The sequence below is a fragment of the Melospiza melodia genome, chromosome 24 (assembly GCF_035770615.1).
Source record: "Melospiza melodia melodia isolate bMelMel2 chromosome 24, bMelMel2.pri, whole genome shotgun sequence".
NCBI lineage: Eukaryota > Metazoa > Chordata > Aves > Passeriformes > Passerellidae > Melospiza > Melospiza melodia.
Genome location: NC_086217.1, coordinates 2,321,216 through 2,337,057, shown reverse-complemented (window position 1 = coordinate 2,337,057; position 15,842 = coordinate 2,321,216). Strand labels below are relative to the sequence as shown.

Here is a 15,842-nt window from a genome sequence, read left to right as displayed (position 1 = left end):
GGAGTCTTTAATGCTTTGAAGATGAAGGAAAATTCTGTTTTGCAGAGCATAGGAAACAGTGCCTTTCTGCCTCCAGATTTGACTGTTAAGTCATCTCCACAGAGATTCATCTTTGTGAGAAGTATCTTCAGAGCTTAAGCCCAGGATAAATACTATCCCAGATTTTTTAGGAATGCTAGGCAAAAGTAGCTGATTTCAGTAAGCACCTGTGACATGCTTTCTCTATACTGGTTTTGACAGCCTGACAGTCTTTATTAGGTGTTAAAAGTGTACTGGCCTATGATTTTTCAAAGTTGCATTAAAATTTTAAGCGTCCTGTCCACTTTAGAGTTATCCTCCTCACATCCGTCTACTCCCTACCCTGAAAAAGGAAGAGATCAAAGTACTTAAAATTACTTATACTTTATTTTAAGTGAACAGTAGCAATGTCAGTTCAGTACAAGTTTGTAGTGCAAACAAAAGGCATCCTTGGATAAACAGTAAGTTTTGTAAATTTAATCTCAGTTATCATTCCAACAGTTCGTTGTTTAAAGAAAAAGCCCAGCAAAAACCAGCTAACATAACTAGTGTGCCCTAGAGTTTATCAAACTGCATAAAACATACAAAAATACTTCTGTTAATGCATAGATATAGTGTTATTACAGTTAGATTTATGAGTTTAGCTCTTAACACATAACTGTTATTCTTGGTGGAAACTAGACAAATAAAGCTTTTTAAACCAGCTGCCCTCTAGCAAAATGCTCAGTAATTAGTGGAGACAGTCCTTACACTGACTTCCTAAATAAAGGAACTGGAAACAAATTAGATACTCTTACTAATTTTGAACCATTTAACCACTACTGTTTTTCACACAGTTATTGCACATAATCTAAGCTAGCCTCCAAGCTATGCTGGAGAGATAAATACACAATTGTTAAAATAGAACTTTCTTTCCTGTCTTACAAGAAAAACAAAGCAGGAACCTTAGTTAAGAAGTTTTACTTCATACTGTGTCAGAGTCTTGAGCTTCCCAGGAGTTGAATCTGGCATTAAACATAACTAGTTCTCTCAGCTCCTGGCTGGAGAAAAACCAGGATTGAGAATGGGAGGTTAGCAGAGTTGAGGTGATGGGTGTGGAACATGGAGGAAAGGACATTAATTATTTTGACTGAAATAAGCAAGAATTTTAAGCTTAAGTAACTTGGTGAGATCCTGAGCCCAGAGTCAAGTACCTCTGCTGGAAGAAGGAATTTCTGTCTTCTCTCGGTGTGCAGCAGCTTGAGAGAGTCTTCCAGGCTAAAGCAAGACATGGGGAGGGTGGCAGCCATGCTGCTTCCACTGGAACATGGTGCTGTACTATTTATAGTTTGACTGTCAACATTGCAGTCCAGATCAACAACAAACACAGCATCCATCAGCTGTGCAGAAACTCTGCCTGAAGCTTCATAAAGCAGAAATGGAAGGAAAATCAATAGTTTGGGGTGGGGGGGAGGAAGGGGGGGAGCAGAGGGGAGAAAAAGCAGCTCATGCAGAAAAAGCAAATCCCTGAGCCCTCCACCCGCCTCAGAACCCACTTAAGGGTTTTGGTGCAAAGGTCCACATTGTATTTTTTGGTAAAAAAGAAAACAGCCTCCAAAAGGGTTACTTTCCAGGCTGCCATGTTAATATAGGAAAGCTTCAGGCTGTTTAATACTCCAGCAATGCTGTGACTTAGTATTTTAACCCACAGGTGAATTTTTTCATTGCTGACTTGCTTAAATGCAAGTTAAACAGTCTGTCGCTTAACCACAGTTATGGTTTTTTTTCACTCTCCACAAAGAAGGGGGGGGGGGGGGGGGAAAGGTTGAAAGCACCTGGAGACATTCAGCCCTTTCAGTACTCACCTGGCTAAAGCAAGGCTATGTAACAGTGACAGTAGACTGTGCAGGATGTAAAGTTACAAGTTAGTTACTTACTGGTGGTGGTTTTCCCATCTAGTGGCTCACAAAAGCATTCTATGTTCCTTCCACCTGTGATCTCTCATTAGGACCCTGCTGTGCTTCTCACACGGCAGAAACAACCATCTCCCCTGGAACTGGTGTACAAGGGAGGGCCACAGAGAGCTTTCCTGTCTTGACAATACTGACACCTGGTGTGAGTAATGCACAGGCTCACATCGGTAAGAAAGTAAATAAAACCACGGACACAGATTGGGGATCCCTCCCCATCTGAAACAAAGGCTTTCTCTTGGAAGGGCACTCAATATGAACATTTAAGAGAGGCTTTCATATTTTTTGGTGGAGGTACAATATTCTCACAGGGGAAATAAACATTTAAATACAGACATGCTTATGCCAGTTATTTTCAGCCCAGTAAAAGGATTTCTCCTGCCACTTCTAACAATTAAGTATCTCTAGACAAACCATCTTGGTGAGTGTTTGTGAGGGGCAAGAGATTAAGGACTTGCACATTCACATTTTTAGAGAGCAACTATCCATTATGTGTCTCTTTCATCTAATTTAATGTGGAAGTACACACAGAGACATACAATGTCCTGAATCTTTCTATGAGTCTTACTTGGTCAGAGTGGGTGTACTTAACAAAATTTTCATATCAATAATTTACATCTTTCATGCCCTGCTCTGCCAGATACAACCAATAAACTTCAAATACACTGGAAACCTGTGATTTTACTGGACAAATGAGGTATCTCTTGCCTGAATACAGTATCAAGTAAAAAAAAAAAATAAAAGCAAACAGGATATTAAATATAAAATATTAGTTAAAATAGTAACCCTAATAATAACTTAAGGTTTTACACACACTTAAATCACTGCCTTCCAAAGGGCAGCACTTGTCACTGGCAGGTGTTGCCACTGCAGATGCAGGGTCAGTAGGTCAGCTTGGATGCTCTGCTGTTGAAGCACGGCTGCTCCATCAGCGCAGCCGCAGCGTTCCGGAAAGGAGAGCTGTCACTTCTGGTCAGGACCAGCTCCAGCTCTTGGAAGTCCTGGAGTCTGGCAACATCCTTGTCCTTGTAAGGAACAGAGAGAACAACATTATTACTCCTATTATTACTAGCTGGTTGTTATTTATAAAATAACTATAATTCCAGGGACATCGTTCCCAGTAACAGCAATATATAATTAAAAAATAAGAATTCCAGGGATATCAACCCAAATAATAGCAATAAAGAATAAAAAAGAAAAAATCCTACCAACATATACTCATTAGAAGTGTAGCAGGTTTGTTTGTTTGGTTTTTCTCCTCAAACTTTTTCTTCTCCTTTAATTTCATTACGATTTGGCTGTATTTGTGCATGTCACTTAACCAAGACTTGTGACCACTTTCATCTACAGACCTCTGAAATATACATTTTTGGAACAGAAGAGCAGTTTCATTTGTCAACAGCATTATCTTTAAGTTCTTCATATGCCAATTTGTGGAGTTTTTCCCCCTACTGTTAATTCTTTTTAGGCAAGCAGACAGTGAAGTAGTACTTGGCAATTATGTCCTTTTAAAGCACCCTAAATGCACTGTTTCTGATACATTTTTTAAAAGTCAAGCTGTAATAGTTCCATATGCTTTAGGAGCTAAAATACTCTGCCTATTTTGACGAGACTATTTTTAAACAAGTTATGATGAAGTTTTAAGAAAGGTCCAGCACCCCTTTGAATCTGTCAGTTTTTATTCAACAAAAGTGACATTTTGCCAATCTTTTTGCAACAATACATTCTCTGAGGTCTGCAAAGTGAAGAGTCAAGTTAATCTCTCGTTTCTATTCTTACCTTTCTTAGAAGTGTATTGGGTAGTTTTCTGATCTTCTCTACTTCCTCTGGATTAACACCCAGTTCACAGCAGCTCACTCTGAGCAGATCTTGGTAGGTCAATTCTTGTCTGTCCAGTTCAATCTCAATGAAGTCATTATCTCTCAGGTTCTGGACTCTGACCTTAAGTACAAGTTCTGACAGAGAAACAATTAAAAGGTTAACAACAGAAAAGACAACAAACTCAAAACTAACATTTGCAGTATTTACTATGATCTTCTGAATTCATGCTTTTTAATAAAATCCCTATGATCTGAGAAATACTATGCAGTTAACAGAAGCTTCCAGCAAAAATACACAGGATAACCATGTTAATGCTGTTGAAACCGATCCATTCAGTCACTAAGTTGAGTTGTTACCAAACTGCCAGAGCTGCATTTGATGCAAATGTAGTGCAAAATTTACATGCTCATGTCACATGGACTGATCTTTCCATTGTTTTGCAAAGTATTACCATGGTTAAAATACAGTATAACAGACATTTTAAATAACTGAGCAGAAGAAAGTTCAGAGCACTTTTGGCCACAGAATTCAACATCTCTGCCTCTATTCTACTAGAGTCTGAAGTGAAATGATTACTTAACTTCATTTTTCACCCAGTAACTGTAACAGAACTATGAGACCCAGCACCTCTTTACCTTGCATGTTATATGGGAACGTTCCAGTGAAGAAGAAGGGCTGGAAGGTGGGTGTGGGGCTGCTGGGGGAGGTGTGAGGCTGCAGAGGCAAGGCCTGGCCGGATACTCGTGGGGAGCAGAGCCCCAGGCTGGGGGTCGTGGCCAGGGGGCAGCCGAGGCCATGGGGCGCCCCGGGGCTGGCACACGCTGCGGCTGCAGGGACGGCGGGCACAGGGGGTGGCCGGGCTGCTGCATCCGCTGCTGGGGAAATCTCACTGCTGCTGCTGCATGACGTGGGTGTGCAGATCCTCTCAGCCTGAGTTGTCGATGGACAAGGGCTAGTTTCACTCTGGGAAGCAGAAGAGATGGAAGCACTTTCACTCTGGGATTCTGCCAAGCTGCCTGGAATGCTTTCTTCGGTGTAAATGTTAGGGAATGGGTTGGCCAAGTAGTTCGCAACAATGGATAAATTTAAATCCTTCACTCCTTGACATTCAGTTTGTTCCTCTATTGATGAAGTTCAAAAATGAGGGGTAGGGGATGGAGAGAGAAAAAAATCCATCATGTTACTGGATAGATATTTCTCATTTTGAATATAGTTAGTTTTCCTATGTCTTGAAACTATATCACATTCCACGGTCATCAAAGAATGACACTAATGTTCCAGAAGCATGTAACACTTGGAGGCCAGTAGCTGTAAAGTAAAAAAAAAGCCTATAAATGTCTTCAGTATATTATGTTTTTTGATAACAAAGTGGCGGGGGGAGTAACCTTTGAAAGACACATCATTTCTAGCAGTGTTGTTCCAGCGCTTTCAAATGAATTGGATAACCAGTACTCCTTTATTGAATCTAATTTTAAAATGCTCTTAATAGCCCTGCTGTAAATAGTTTATTATGACCTAGACCAGCAAATTTTAACCAGTATTTCTTCAAGGAAGTGAATACTTGCTGTAATACCCAAACAAACTCAACCCTCGGATATAAGCACTGCAGTAAGTGACATTCCTGCCTAAGGATTACAGAACATAAATAGTAATGTCAAAGCAGTTCAGAAAGATCTGCTAAATGATATCTCACTCCCAGAATAAAAACTAGGAGAAAAGGTAAGTGATATGTGTTTATTCCCCAGGAAACACGTGAAAGCTTCACAGACAGAAAAATAAAACAACTATGAACAGAGTTCATCTACGTGTGCTTGACAGTTTAGATGTTAAAAACGGGTGAGTCGTTTGCCACAAACTAAGCCCACACTGCACCCAAAATAAAGCAAAAGCATCACATAAGAACATGCCATTCCTTCAGGCTTAACTGTTGGAACCTGAGTCATGATTTAGCTGCAACCTTGTGAAGGATAACCCTGCCCTGTTGTTGTAAGAGCAGATCACTGCAGAGAGCAATTTAAGTTCAATTGCAGAAGGCAGCACATTTCCAAAGGTAAAGCACTTTAGAATTTTTATCTGGAGCACAGTACCTGGATGCTGTTCAGGAGTGTCACACACATCTAACTGGGTTTGCTGTGCATATGAGAAGTGTAAGATGGCAGAATTACAGAGCAAAAATTAACCATACCAGCAAGTCACACTATAACAAATAGCTCAGAAGGCATAACTTCCTGAGTGATAAAACCGTTTTGATTGATCATGGTCAGACCACAGCAAACTGTACAATTGTGAAACCCCCTATTGGCAGCTTGTATGCCAGCTTTAGCTTAATAACAGCAAACAGGAGGGCAGCAGCACACTTCCCAAAGCATACAGCTCTTCCACTTCTTGGTGACACAGCCCAGAACACAAGGCATTCCTACCTGAAATCTCCACATCTATTTGCCCAAATATGAATTCCAGTTATAAATCAGAGCTATCTAATGAGATACAATGGTCCTAGCCAAGGTTTTGCCAATTACTGCTTCAGATAAAAGCACCAAAAACGTTTTACTGTTTACACCAAGAATTCTAGATGATTTTTAAAATGGGAACTGTACCTCCCAAAATCTTGCGGATGTCTGGTTTCGAGGTTAGCTGTGCCGCCAGCTCTCCCTTAGCAGTGAGGATGTGCTTGTCCGCGCCAGCCTCCAGCAGGCAGGACACCACTTGGGCATGGTTCCGCTTACAGGCCCAGTGCAGGCAGGTCCTGCAGGAAGGAAGCAGAAGGGTTGGGATTCATCGGCCTGGCTCTGCCCCACCAACCCTGTCCTACCTCATCCGAGTTATGCATAAAGTGATAACTGGGAATAAAGTTTCCTTCATTGCGCCACTTTCTAAAGTTCTGAATCTGTGAGTTACGCAGGGCAGGGCCCTCTTTTGCCTTGCAGAGTGACCCCCTACACAAGCGACTGGACGGGGACCTTGAGCAAACACGCAGTGACAGGTGGAGGGAGGGCGACCTGCTTTTATCGGGATCCTCTTTAGCCGTAAATCTCCGAGCCTCCCGAGATTAGCTTTTCTGTATTTACAAATGGGAAAACTAAGAAACACAGCAGCTGCGTTCCCAAAGCAGCTCCCTCCTCCCGCGCCTGATGGATGGGTTGGGGGGGGAGCCCCAAGCCCAAGAACCCCGAACACCGCCACTGAGAAGGGCAGCGGGGGAAGAGCTGGGCCCCGCAGCGACCCCGGCCTGCCCCTCGTCCCCGCAGCGCCGGACCCCGCGCGACGCCGCCGCCCCTCACCAGCCATTGATCTCGTTGCGGGAGTCGATGTCCGCCCCCGCGCCCAGCAGCCGCCGCACCTCCGCCACGTCCCCCAGGGCCGCCGCCTCTCGCAGCCGCTCTTCCAGCTCCCGCGCCTCCGCCGCTCCGCTCATGGCCGGGTCCGGCTGCGGCCCCTCCCCGCCGCTCTGGAACCCGTCGGGAGGGGCCGGGCGGCCTCAGCGCGGCGGAGCGGGGCCCTTCCCGCCCCGGGGCCCCGTTCCGGCCTTCACGGCTGCGGCCATCTTGAGACCGGGGCGGGCGGCGAGCGCTGGGGTTTCCCCGGGCAGGGAACGGCCCTGTTCTGGTATTCTCTGTCCGGTTCTGGGCATCTCAGCACAGGAAAGAACGGCCCAGTTTTGGTGTTCTCTGTCCGGTTCTGGGCTCCTCAATACAGGCCATTTTTGTGGCCTTCCCTGGACCCTCTCTTTGCTGGAGAGGGTCCAGCAAAGGCCACAAAGATGATGAGGGGTCTGGAGAATCTCTCTGATGCACAGACATTGCGAGAGCTGGGCCTGTTTGGTCTGGAGAAGACTGAGAGGGGATCTCATCAATGCATTCAGATATATCCAAGGAGTGTCAGAGGATGCTGTCAGACTGTTTTCATTGGTGTCCAGCTCAACACTAGGAAGAACTCCTGTACATTAAGGGTGATAGAGCTCTGGAACAGCTGCCCAGGGAGCCTGTGTAGTCTCCTTCTCTGGAGACATTCCAAACCCACCTGGACACATTCCTGCGTCACCTCCTCCAGACGAACCTGCTGTAGCAGGGTGCTGGACTGGATGATCTCCAGAGCTCCTTTCCAACCCCAATGATTCTGTGATTCTATGGGCCCTCCCACCTCAGGCGCTGAGATGGGGGCCTGGACAGGGTGAAAATCCAAGACTGGAGTGTTTCCTCTGATGGGTTCATCCTACCTCCTGTGACAGCCTGAGCCATGTGGGGGGGCTTGAGGGGAGAGAGCACTTAATAAGAGGGAAAAAGCTGCAGGTAAAAACTGCCTGCAGGCAAAAGCACCTTATAGTATTATTTAGGTTGGAAAAGACCTCCAAGGTCTTTAAGTCCAACCCATCATCTATCACTGTGGCCTGTCATGGACATATTTTATGAAAAATCCTTTTGCTAGGATTTTTCTCCTGACAAGATGAGAGGCCTCAGGAATGAAATGTAAACAATAATTAACTGCTGCTGTGGAATGCAACAGGGCATCTTTGATTGGATTCATGTGGTTGTTTTTAATTAATGGCCAGTCACAGTCCAGCTGTCTTGGACTCTCTGGTCAGTCACAAGATTTTATTATAATTTCTTTGCTTTCTATTCCTTGTTAGCCTTCTGATGAAATCCTTTCTTCTTTTAGTATATTCTAATATATAATTTTCTTTTAATATATATCATAAAATAATAAATCAGCCTTCTGAAACATGGAGTCAAGATCCTCATCTCTTCCCATGTTGGGGCTGCCTGCAAATTCAACTGTGGCCTTGCCCTTCTTGGGGTGTTTTTTAGCCAGCAGCCTGGCTCCTGCCTTCGAGGTGTGAGGCTGCCATGGGCTGGGAAAGGACCATAAGCATGGGTTCAAATCCATGGCTTTCCCCATACACTTCCAGCCGTGGGACCTCCAGTTCCCAGCCCTTCCCTCTCCAGTGCGTTGCTCACACTCTTAATTAAATCACTGTGGCATGTGTTGAGGAGCTCATTTAACTCCAGGCTTTCTGTTTTGGCATCAGTGTCTGCCACCAAAGAGCAATTTTCACTAAGATTTTTTTTTTCCATTGCCTCTCTTTTATTGCTTACTTTTCTTATTAATGACATTATTTTAACCTACCATTTAATTTAGGGCTTGGGTTGCTGTTGCTTTGCTCTGCTGTTCCTTCTCTGGTAGTTATGACCATTGGGTGAAGATGACACCTGCAGCATCACCATCCAAACAGTTCCCGAATATCTCTCCATATAAATGAAGCTTCAAAGCACAAATACTCATCTTCCTTTTAATCAGTCAGGAGAGGCAGAGGCCCACAGGCCAAATGTTTCTCTAAGAGCAATGCAGCAAACTACCTGCAAACTACCCTCGTGAAAGCAGGAGCAAAAAGTAAGCAGTGACATTTTTAACTACTGTGGCAAAGGTTACAGGGTGGCTCAGAGGCAAGTTTTTCACACCAGATCACATGCTTTTGATCCCATGCAAGAGGTTGAACAAAAATTTTGCCCAGCTGCTACCAAAAGGCTCAACAAACTGTATGAAAAACACTGGATTTGGAGAATGGTTTGCAAACAAGATTTACCTGATGACAAATGCAAATTCAAATCTTAGAGACCTGGAAGACCAACCCTTAACTGGACACTGCTTGTGACCTGAATATTTGCATTTTAACTCATTTGCTTTTTCAGTGAAGGCATCTTAAATGATCACTCGTTAACCCATGATCTCTTTTGTAATTTTTCAGTGTCTGTCCCATAAAGCTGTAAAACAAAGACAAGGCACACACAAGTGGAGACCTAGTGATACATTCTAGGAAGCACACTGTGAAAGCTTTAAATCCTGATTGTTTTACATCTGTAAAAATCCCATAGGATTAGTGGCAAAAGAGCTTTTTCCAAAATAATACAAGACAACTCTGAGATGGATGGGGAAAAGCTACTCAGGAGGTGAGTGCAGGGACAGGCCTAAAACAAGGAACACCATTCCTGTTCTGTTCTCCAATGCCACTGCCACTAGATGTCACAGTGATACAGCAAGAGGATCCTGGAGTGTGGCTTTGTGCTTCTTGCTGTAATTGTGAAATGCCTTTAAATTTGTCTTGGCACATCCATAGTGTCTCCATACAGCTTTGATCCTGCAGATTTCAAAGCTCTGTGTGGTGCAAAGGGACATTATGCAACATTTCCACACAAGTGCAGGGATACCCAGTGCAGGGAGCTGCTTTCTGGGGAGTTACGGGCTTTTTTGTTTTTCTTTTCCTTTTCTTTTTTCCCCCTCTACTTGAGCTCCTCTCCCAAAGCCACACAGGGCTTTTAAGGACTCTAAGCCGGCGGGTGATGCACTGAGATGCTCTCTCTCACGCTCTCTTGGGGTGAGTATCCTACTCTGTTGCACCTGTGCCAAGCCTTGTTAAATGGAGCTTGGGTTCACCATTGCTTAGTTACACAATGTACTTCTCCCTGGAGTCATGAGATCTCCTCCCTCAAGGAAGGCTGTTTGCAAGAGGATTAGCAGCGAGTTCACTTGACTCAAAGCTCCCCACCGCCACCATGAACCTCCTGCTCATGCCCTACACATGGAGCCTCAGACCCCCTTGTACTCGTGTGTCCCCGCTCCATTTATTGGCACTGGTGTCACACTTACCAGCTCTCAACAGAGCCAAGAACTTGTCCTTTTCCTGCTCCTTTCCCATGTGATAGCTGGGTTTGTGCATGTACCTATGCAAGGCATACATGCACACACACCTCCCTGCCAAGAGCAGCAGGGCCTGCAGGATCTGCAGGTGTGGGGCAGGTGCCAGCTGCGTGCTGATCGGCGCCTTTGGAAACTGCTGGGAATTGCACATGATGCTCATGGCTGGAGCAGCCGCTTTGCCTCCCAAATGTTAAATGACCTTGGCCTTCAGTGGGAACGTGCTGAGCTCTGAGTCTGTGCCTGGAGCCCAGATCCTGTCGGTTTCTCGGCTGTTTAGGTGACCTGGAAAGGCCCGGGGTGGCCTTGGACAGCCCGCGCTTCAAAGGATGAGAAGAGGCTTCAGATCTTTTCTCCGTCTCGGTGTTTATTAATTGTTTATCTAAAAGATTTTCTCTTGGCCCGACAGAGGTCTGCACAGCAGCCAGCCATGAGCACACTGAGAGCCCCCCGGGGCAGTCACCTATCTTTATACTCAAAATTACGTATACAATATTTACCTATTTCCCCCAATATACCTTTTACCCTTATTAACCAGTGCACTTTTAGTAATAACCAATCCCAAAGTGCCAACATCACCACAGAAGATGGAGGCCAAGAAGAAGAAGAAGAAGAAGAAGAAGGACAGGACACGCCCCAATTCCTCCATCTTACTTCTTTAGACCCCCCTGTACAGAAATCCTAAACCCTGTGTTTTACACTCTAATTAACTTATCCCTTCACCATTCACCCAGTGAAATCCTCCCATCCTCATACAGGTGTCGTCTCCCGTGTAGGGTCAAAGTCCAGCCACCAGACACTTCTGGCAACATTCCAGGACTCCCGAGCCCCCCAAGGGTGGTCTCGGTCACTCTGCACATCAGTCCTGAGGTGCTGAGATCCCACAAGATCCGTGATATTTTGTTTTCTTTGTGATTTACAGGTGCTCAGTGCTCCCTGTTCACCAGCCTTGGGCACAGCCCTGAGCCCGTGGCTTTACCCAGCAGAGCCAGCACCTCGCTATCACAGCCTTGCACTAACCACAGGGGATGCTTGGACCAGTCTTTGTTCCCACAGCAAGTTTTCCAGATTTTGTTGGTTTCGTGTTAATATATGTCTTTATGCAAGCTTCTAACTGTGCCTGATCCTCTGGATTTGTTATTTTCTGGGTTTTTTTGAGAAACCATTGTCTGTCTGTTTGCTATTTGCTCCTGGGTTTCTTAAGGCTTATGAAGTTTTTTATTCCCTTTGCATTTCAGGCTTCATTCCCCTCCTAACTCCATTCCTCCCCATTGAACCAACTTCTCAGTCACTGAAAGTTATGATTAAACATATTTTTAAAGGCTTAATTCCCAGTAACACAGTAATACTGACAGCTGTACAATCATATTTAAAACACTCGGTCCCCACCCCACCAAAATAACATTTCTGGCAATTTAAACCAACACTGCCATTGTGGACACAACTGCAGTTGTGTGAGAAATATGATTTAGGTTCAGAAACTTTAGATATGATACTTAATGCACATACACATTTAAAGCTATTACCTGATTAAGGCTCAGGGAAATGGAAGGACTGGTGGAGAATAAAGATGGAATTAAAAGTCAAGCCAAATATTCACTTAGATTTAACCTAACTGTACGGCTCACACTGGACCTTTCAATGAGTTTGAAGGAAGAGGAGACAGTTTCAAAGGAGGAAGTCACATGGGAGAAGCAGTTTATGCTATACCAGTTTTTGTGCTCACTCCATCGAAGCCCCCTCTGAGTGTCTGTAGGTGAATTAGGTTAAATTCAAACCCCCATGTTATCAAGTCTGAGCCTGTGTCACCCAACACTCCATGTTGATGGGGGGAAACATGCAGCACAGAGGCAGATGCATCTCCTCCCAGGGCAAGGGTCTGAAATAACACAGCCAAATCATCCTCTGAAGATGCCCCTTGTGCCCCTTTGCTCCTGCCAAAGGATCCAAAGAGAATGAGCTTTGAAGCAAAACATTTCCAGCTGCCTACTGCCAGGCAAGATGAGCACCTGAGGCAGGGTGCATAGGGCTCTAATCAAGAATAGTTCCTCTGTTTTTGATGAGATAAAAAATCCTTCCAGTGAATTCCAGAATTGCAGGGAACACACCCATCATCTTTCTTTTGACCATAAATGACAGCTTTTTCACTAAATCACCTGGAAGGAATTGCTACGCTGATAATGGTACAGAGGACTGGGATTCAGGACAGGTTTTAGCACCCTGGAGCACCCCTGAATTTCACTGCAACCAGCCATCTCTTGGATTTTCAGCACTGCTGAGCATCCTGCAGGGGTTCAAAGGGATCTGAGTGTCTAAAGAGGGACATTTAAGCAGGTGTGAGCACACACTCATGCACACAGCTGCACACGCCTGCAGCGTGGAGTGAAATTTGACAGGAAGAGTTTGGACAATGGCATTTATATTTGGGGGAATGGTGATTTGCAAGGGAAAGATCTGCTCAGGCAGCCAAATGCCTTTAGAAATCAGGCATGGTGTGTGGCTGATTTTTTTTCCAGTTGTTAATTTAATCTTATTTCTGTTTGTCGAACAAATAAATAATTTCTGAAGAAACAAATCAGGGACCGGGAACCTGAGGGGCGTGGTACATCAGCTCAGGGACTTGTCGTTAAGAAGTCCAATAGATTTTGATAACAAGAGGAAATTGTTCAGTGGACTAGTACCTAAAGCCAGTTTGGCTTCCAGTAATGACAAGCCTGAGCTGCAGTGTCGTGGAGCCAAATTGCTCCCCCTGAGGATGGCTGTTGCTTGTGTTGGGGTAGTGGCAGTGTCCCCAGGTGTCAGCCCAATCCCTTCTGAGCTCAGAGACATCCTAACCTGGAAAACTCTGCAGAAAAGGGACTGCCTTTGCTTTTTCTCCAAATTTTTGGCTGCATTCTTCTCTGCCCATGTCTGCAGTCCCTCCCTTTGCTCTCCTAATGCATGAAACACGTTCATCCTGGAGATAAGGGGCAAATATAACTAGTTGCCTGAGTCCTGCATAGAGGCATATCCTGTCTAGGCATTTGGAATCAAAAGGCTTCTGGGAATCTTATCCCACTTCATCTCCTGCAGGAGCAGACTCCTGTGGAAAGTTCACAAGATGACAGAGATGTTTCACTTGCATGCCTGAGAAAAAACAAAAATTGTTCTGCTAACCAAGAGCTCCAGAGCTCTTTTCTTTAGAAAAAGCTGGCCTCATGGAGAAGATCAGGTGAAGGTGTTTGGATTCTCCTTAGGAAGTGTTTTGGTCATCAAGGAGAAAGAACTCATGTCGGTTTCTCGGCTGTTTAGGTGGCCTGGAAAGGCCTGGGGTGGCCTTGGACAGCCCGGTGCTTCAAAGGACGAGGAGAGACTTCTGATCTTTTCTTGGTCTCGGTGTTTATTAATTGTTTATCTAAAAGATTTTCTTTCAGCCCGACAGAGGTCTGCACAGCAGCCAGCCATGAGCACGCTGAGAGCCCCCGGGGCGGTCACTTATCTTTATACCCGAAGTTACCTATACAATATTTATCATTTTTCCCCAATACCTTTTACCCTTATTAACCGGTGCACTTCTAGTAATGACCAATCCCAAAGTGCCAACATCACCACAGAAGATGGAGGCCAAGAAGAAGAAGAAGAAGGACAGGACACACCCCAATTCCTCCATCTTACTTCTTTAGACCCCCCTGTACAGAAATCCTAAACCCTGTGTTTCACACTCTAATTAACTTATCCCTTCACCATTCACCCCAGTGAAATCCTCCCATCCTCATACAGGTGTCGTCTCCCGTGTAGGATCAAAGTCCAGCCACCAGACACTTCTGGCAACATTCCAGGACTCCCGAGCCCCCCAAGGGTGGTCTCGGTCACTCTGCACATCAGTCCTGAGGTGCTGAGATCCCACAACCTCAGTGCAAATCATAACTGGTTACCCCAAGGGGCTGTGCCCTGTGCATCCCTCATGAGCACAAGACACAGCCAGTCAGTTTGGAGCTCTCCGTTGACTTGGCCAGGCTTTCAACCAGGCACTATACAATGAGTAATTAGCAACGCTGTAACTAAAGAGGTCTCCATGGAGATTGACAGCATCACCTCCCAGCTGGTACATTCTCTGCCTCCTATTCTAAATTTGTTCTTGCTGTTTCCCTGGCTCTAATTCATAAGGTTAGTAAAATCTTCCAACATTTGTGACACATTACAGCAGTGGAAAGAGGGATAAAGGTGGCTGGGAGGGGGCTGAAAAAGAAAGAACCTGGTTGGTGCCTCAAGGAAAGCAGCAGAAACTGTTCAGACATATATAGCCAGAGTTTTGAGAATGGGATTAGGCAGAACAGCACCTCTGCCTGCCTGTCACTTGCAAATTCTTGCTAATACTTTAGCAGCTTATTGAAGGTCAGCACCGAACACCCAAACAGACTAATCTGTATTATAGACACATAATCAAAGTCACAAGGTTTTACATAATATATATCGGTGACACAAGAAGTGTTTGTTTGAATAATTTTGTCATCAAGATTAGTGGCCATGAAAGCCTCTACTGTGCACTAACCTGGTTTTTATGGCCATGGGTACACCGGATTCCTCAGAAAAATCAAAAAGGAGCTGAGAAAGCTGAAAATATTGTCCTGAAACAATTACACTATTGGGTTTCTGACCATGGCAAAGTTTAAAAAACAAAGTGTGTGTGTGTGTGTGTGTGTGTGTGTGTATGAATTAGAAAGGGCTGTGCTTGAACTTCAGTTTAAGAGATGTGAGCAAATGGCTAGAGATACAATTTTTGCATTCACCATTTTCCCCCAATGTTTTTTTCAGTTGCAGCAAATCACATCTCTCACTCACACATAGCTCTGAGGGAGGGGCAAGAAGTTGGGGTTTCAAAGTTAAATTGATGTCACTTGACCCACTTGAGACCTTTTTAGTCCCCTTCAGGGAGGTAGAAGCTATACTGCATAGAGCAACCGCTCTGGGCTCACGAAAGTCAATGGCAAAGACAGAAGAAGTTCCTGTGGAGATAACAATTCCAAACTGACAAATCTGATTGACTTTAAAAGAAAATTAGTTAATGGAAATGTTTGGAAATGTTTAGAAAAGTTTGATTTTCCACTCTCATAGAGCTTTTTAAGTATGATGTTACACAAACACAAAAGAAAATGTGCAAAATTATGAAAGAAAAAACACCCCTTCCCAGAAAAAAAAAGAGAAAAAGGAGGAAAATAATTCAAGACCATTTTCTCTGGGCTGGGAAGAGACAGAACCACAGCTCATGCTACATTGTAAAGATTTTCCAGGCATTTTGACGGGCTTGTTCTCCTGGCTGATGCACAGCACAGCCAAAGGTCTTGTGAGGGTACCCCACATTCTGCCGCCCCACCAAACTGAAGT

The 15,842-nt window shown here is 44.6% G+C and overlaps 1 protein-coding gene across 1 annotated transcript; it reads right to left on the bottom strand.

Annotated features, from left to right (window-relative positions):
* Positions 1–386: 386 nt before the first annotated feature.
* LOC134428747 (ankyrin repeat domain-containing protein 40-like) lies at positions 387–7,203 on the bottom strand. The gene is made up of 5 exons (XM_063175673.1): positions 7,070–7,203; positions 6,386–6,534; positions 4,424–4,909; positions 3,747–3,922; positions 387–2,992 (listed from the first exon to the last, which is right to left on the bottom strand). Exons 1-5 carry the CDS (start codon positions 7,201–7,203, stop codon positions 2,849–2,851), a joined length of 1,089 nt encoding a protein of 362 aa, XP_063031743.1. The 3' UTR covers positions 387–2,848.
* Between the last annotated feature and the right edge of the window lie 8,639 nt (positions 7,204–15,842).

Bases quoted from the DNA above. Each gene is read 5' to 3' on its own strand.
- LOC134428747 (XM_063175673.1), bottom strand. From the start codon at position 7,203: ATGAGCGGAGCGGCGGAGGCGCGGGAGCTGGAAGAGCGGCTGCGAGAG. The intron at 6,535-7,069 runs GTGAGGGGCGGC...TCCTTCCTGCAG, and splicing joins CGCAACGAGATCAATGGCTG to GACCTGCCTGCACTGGGCCT. The intron at 2,993-3,746 runs GTAAGAATAGAA...GTTCCTTACAAG, and splicing joins CCAATACACTTCTAAGAAAG to GACAAGGATGTTGCCAGACT.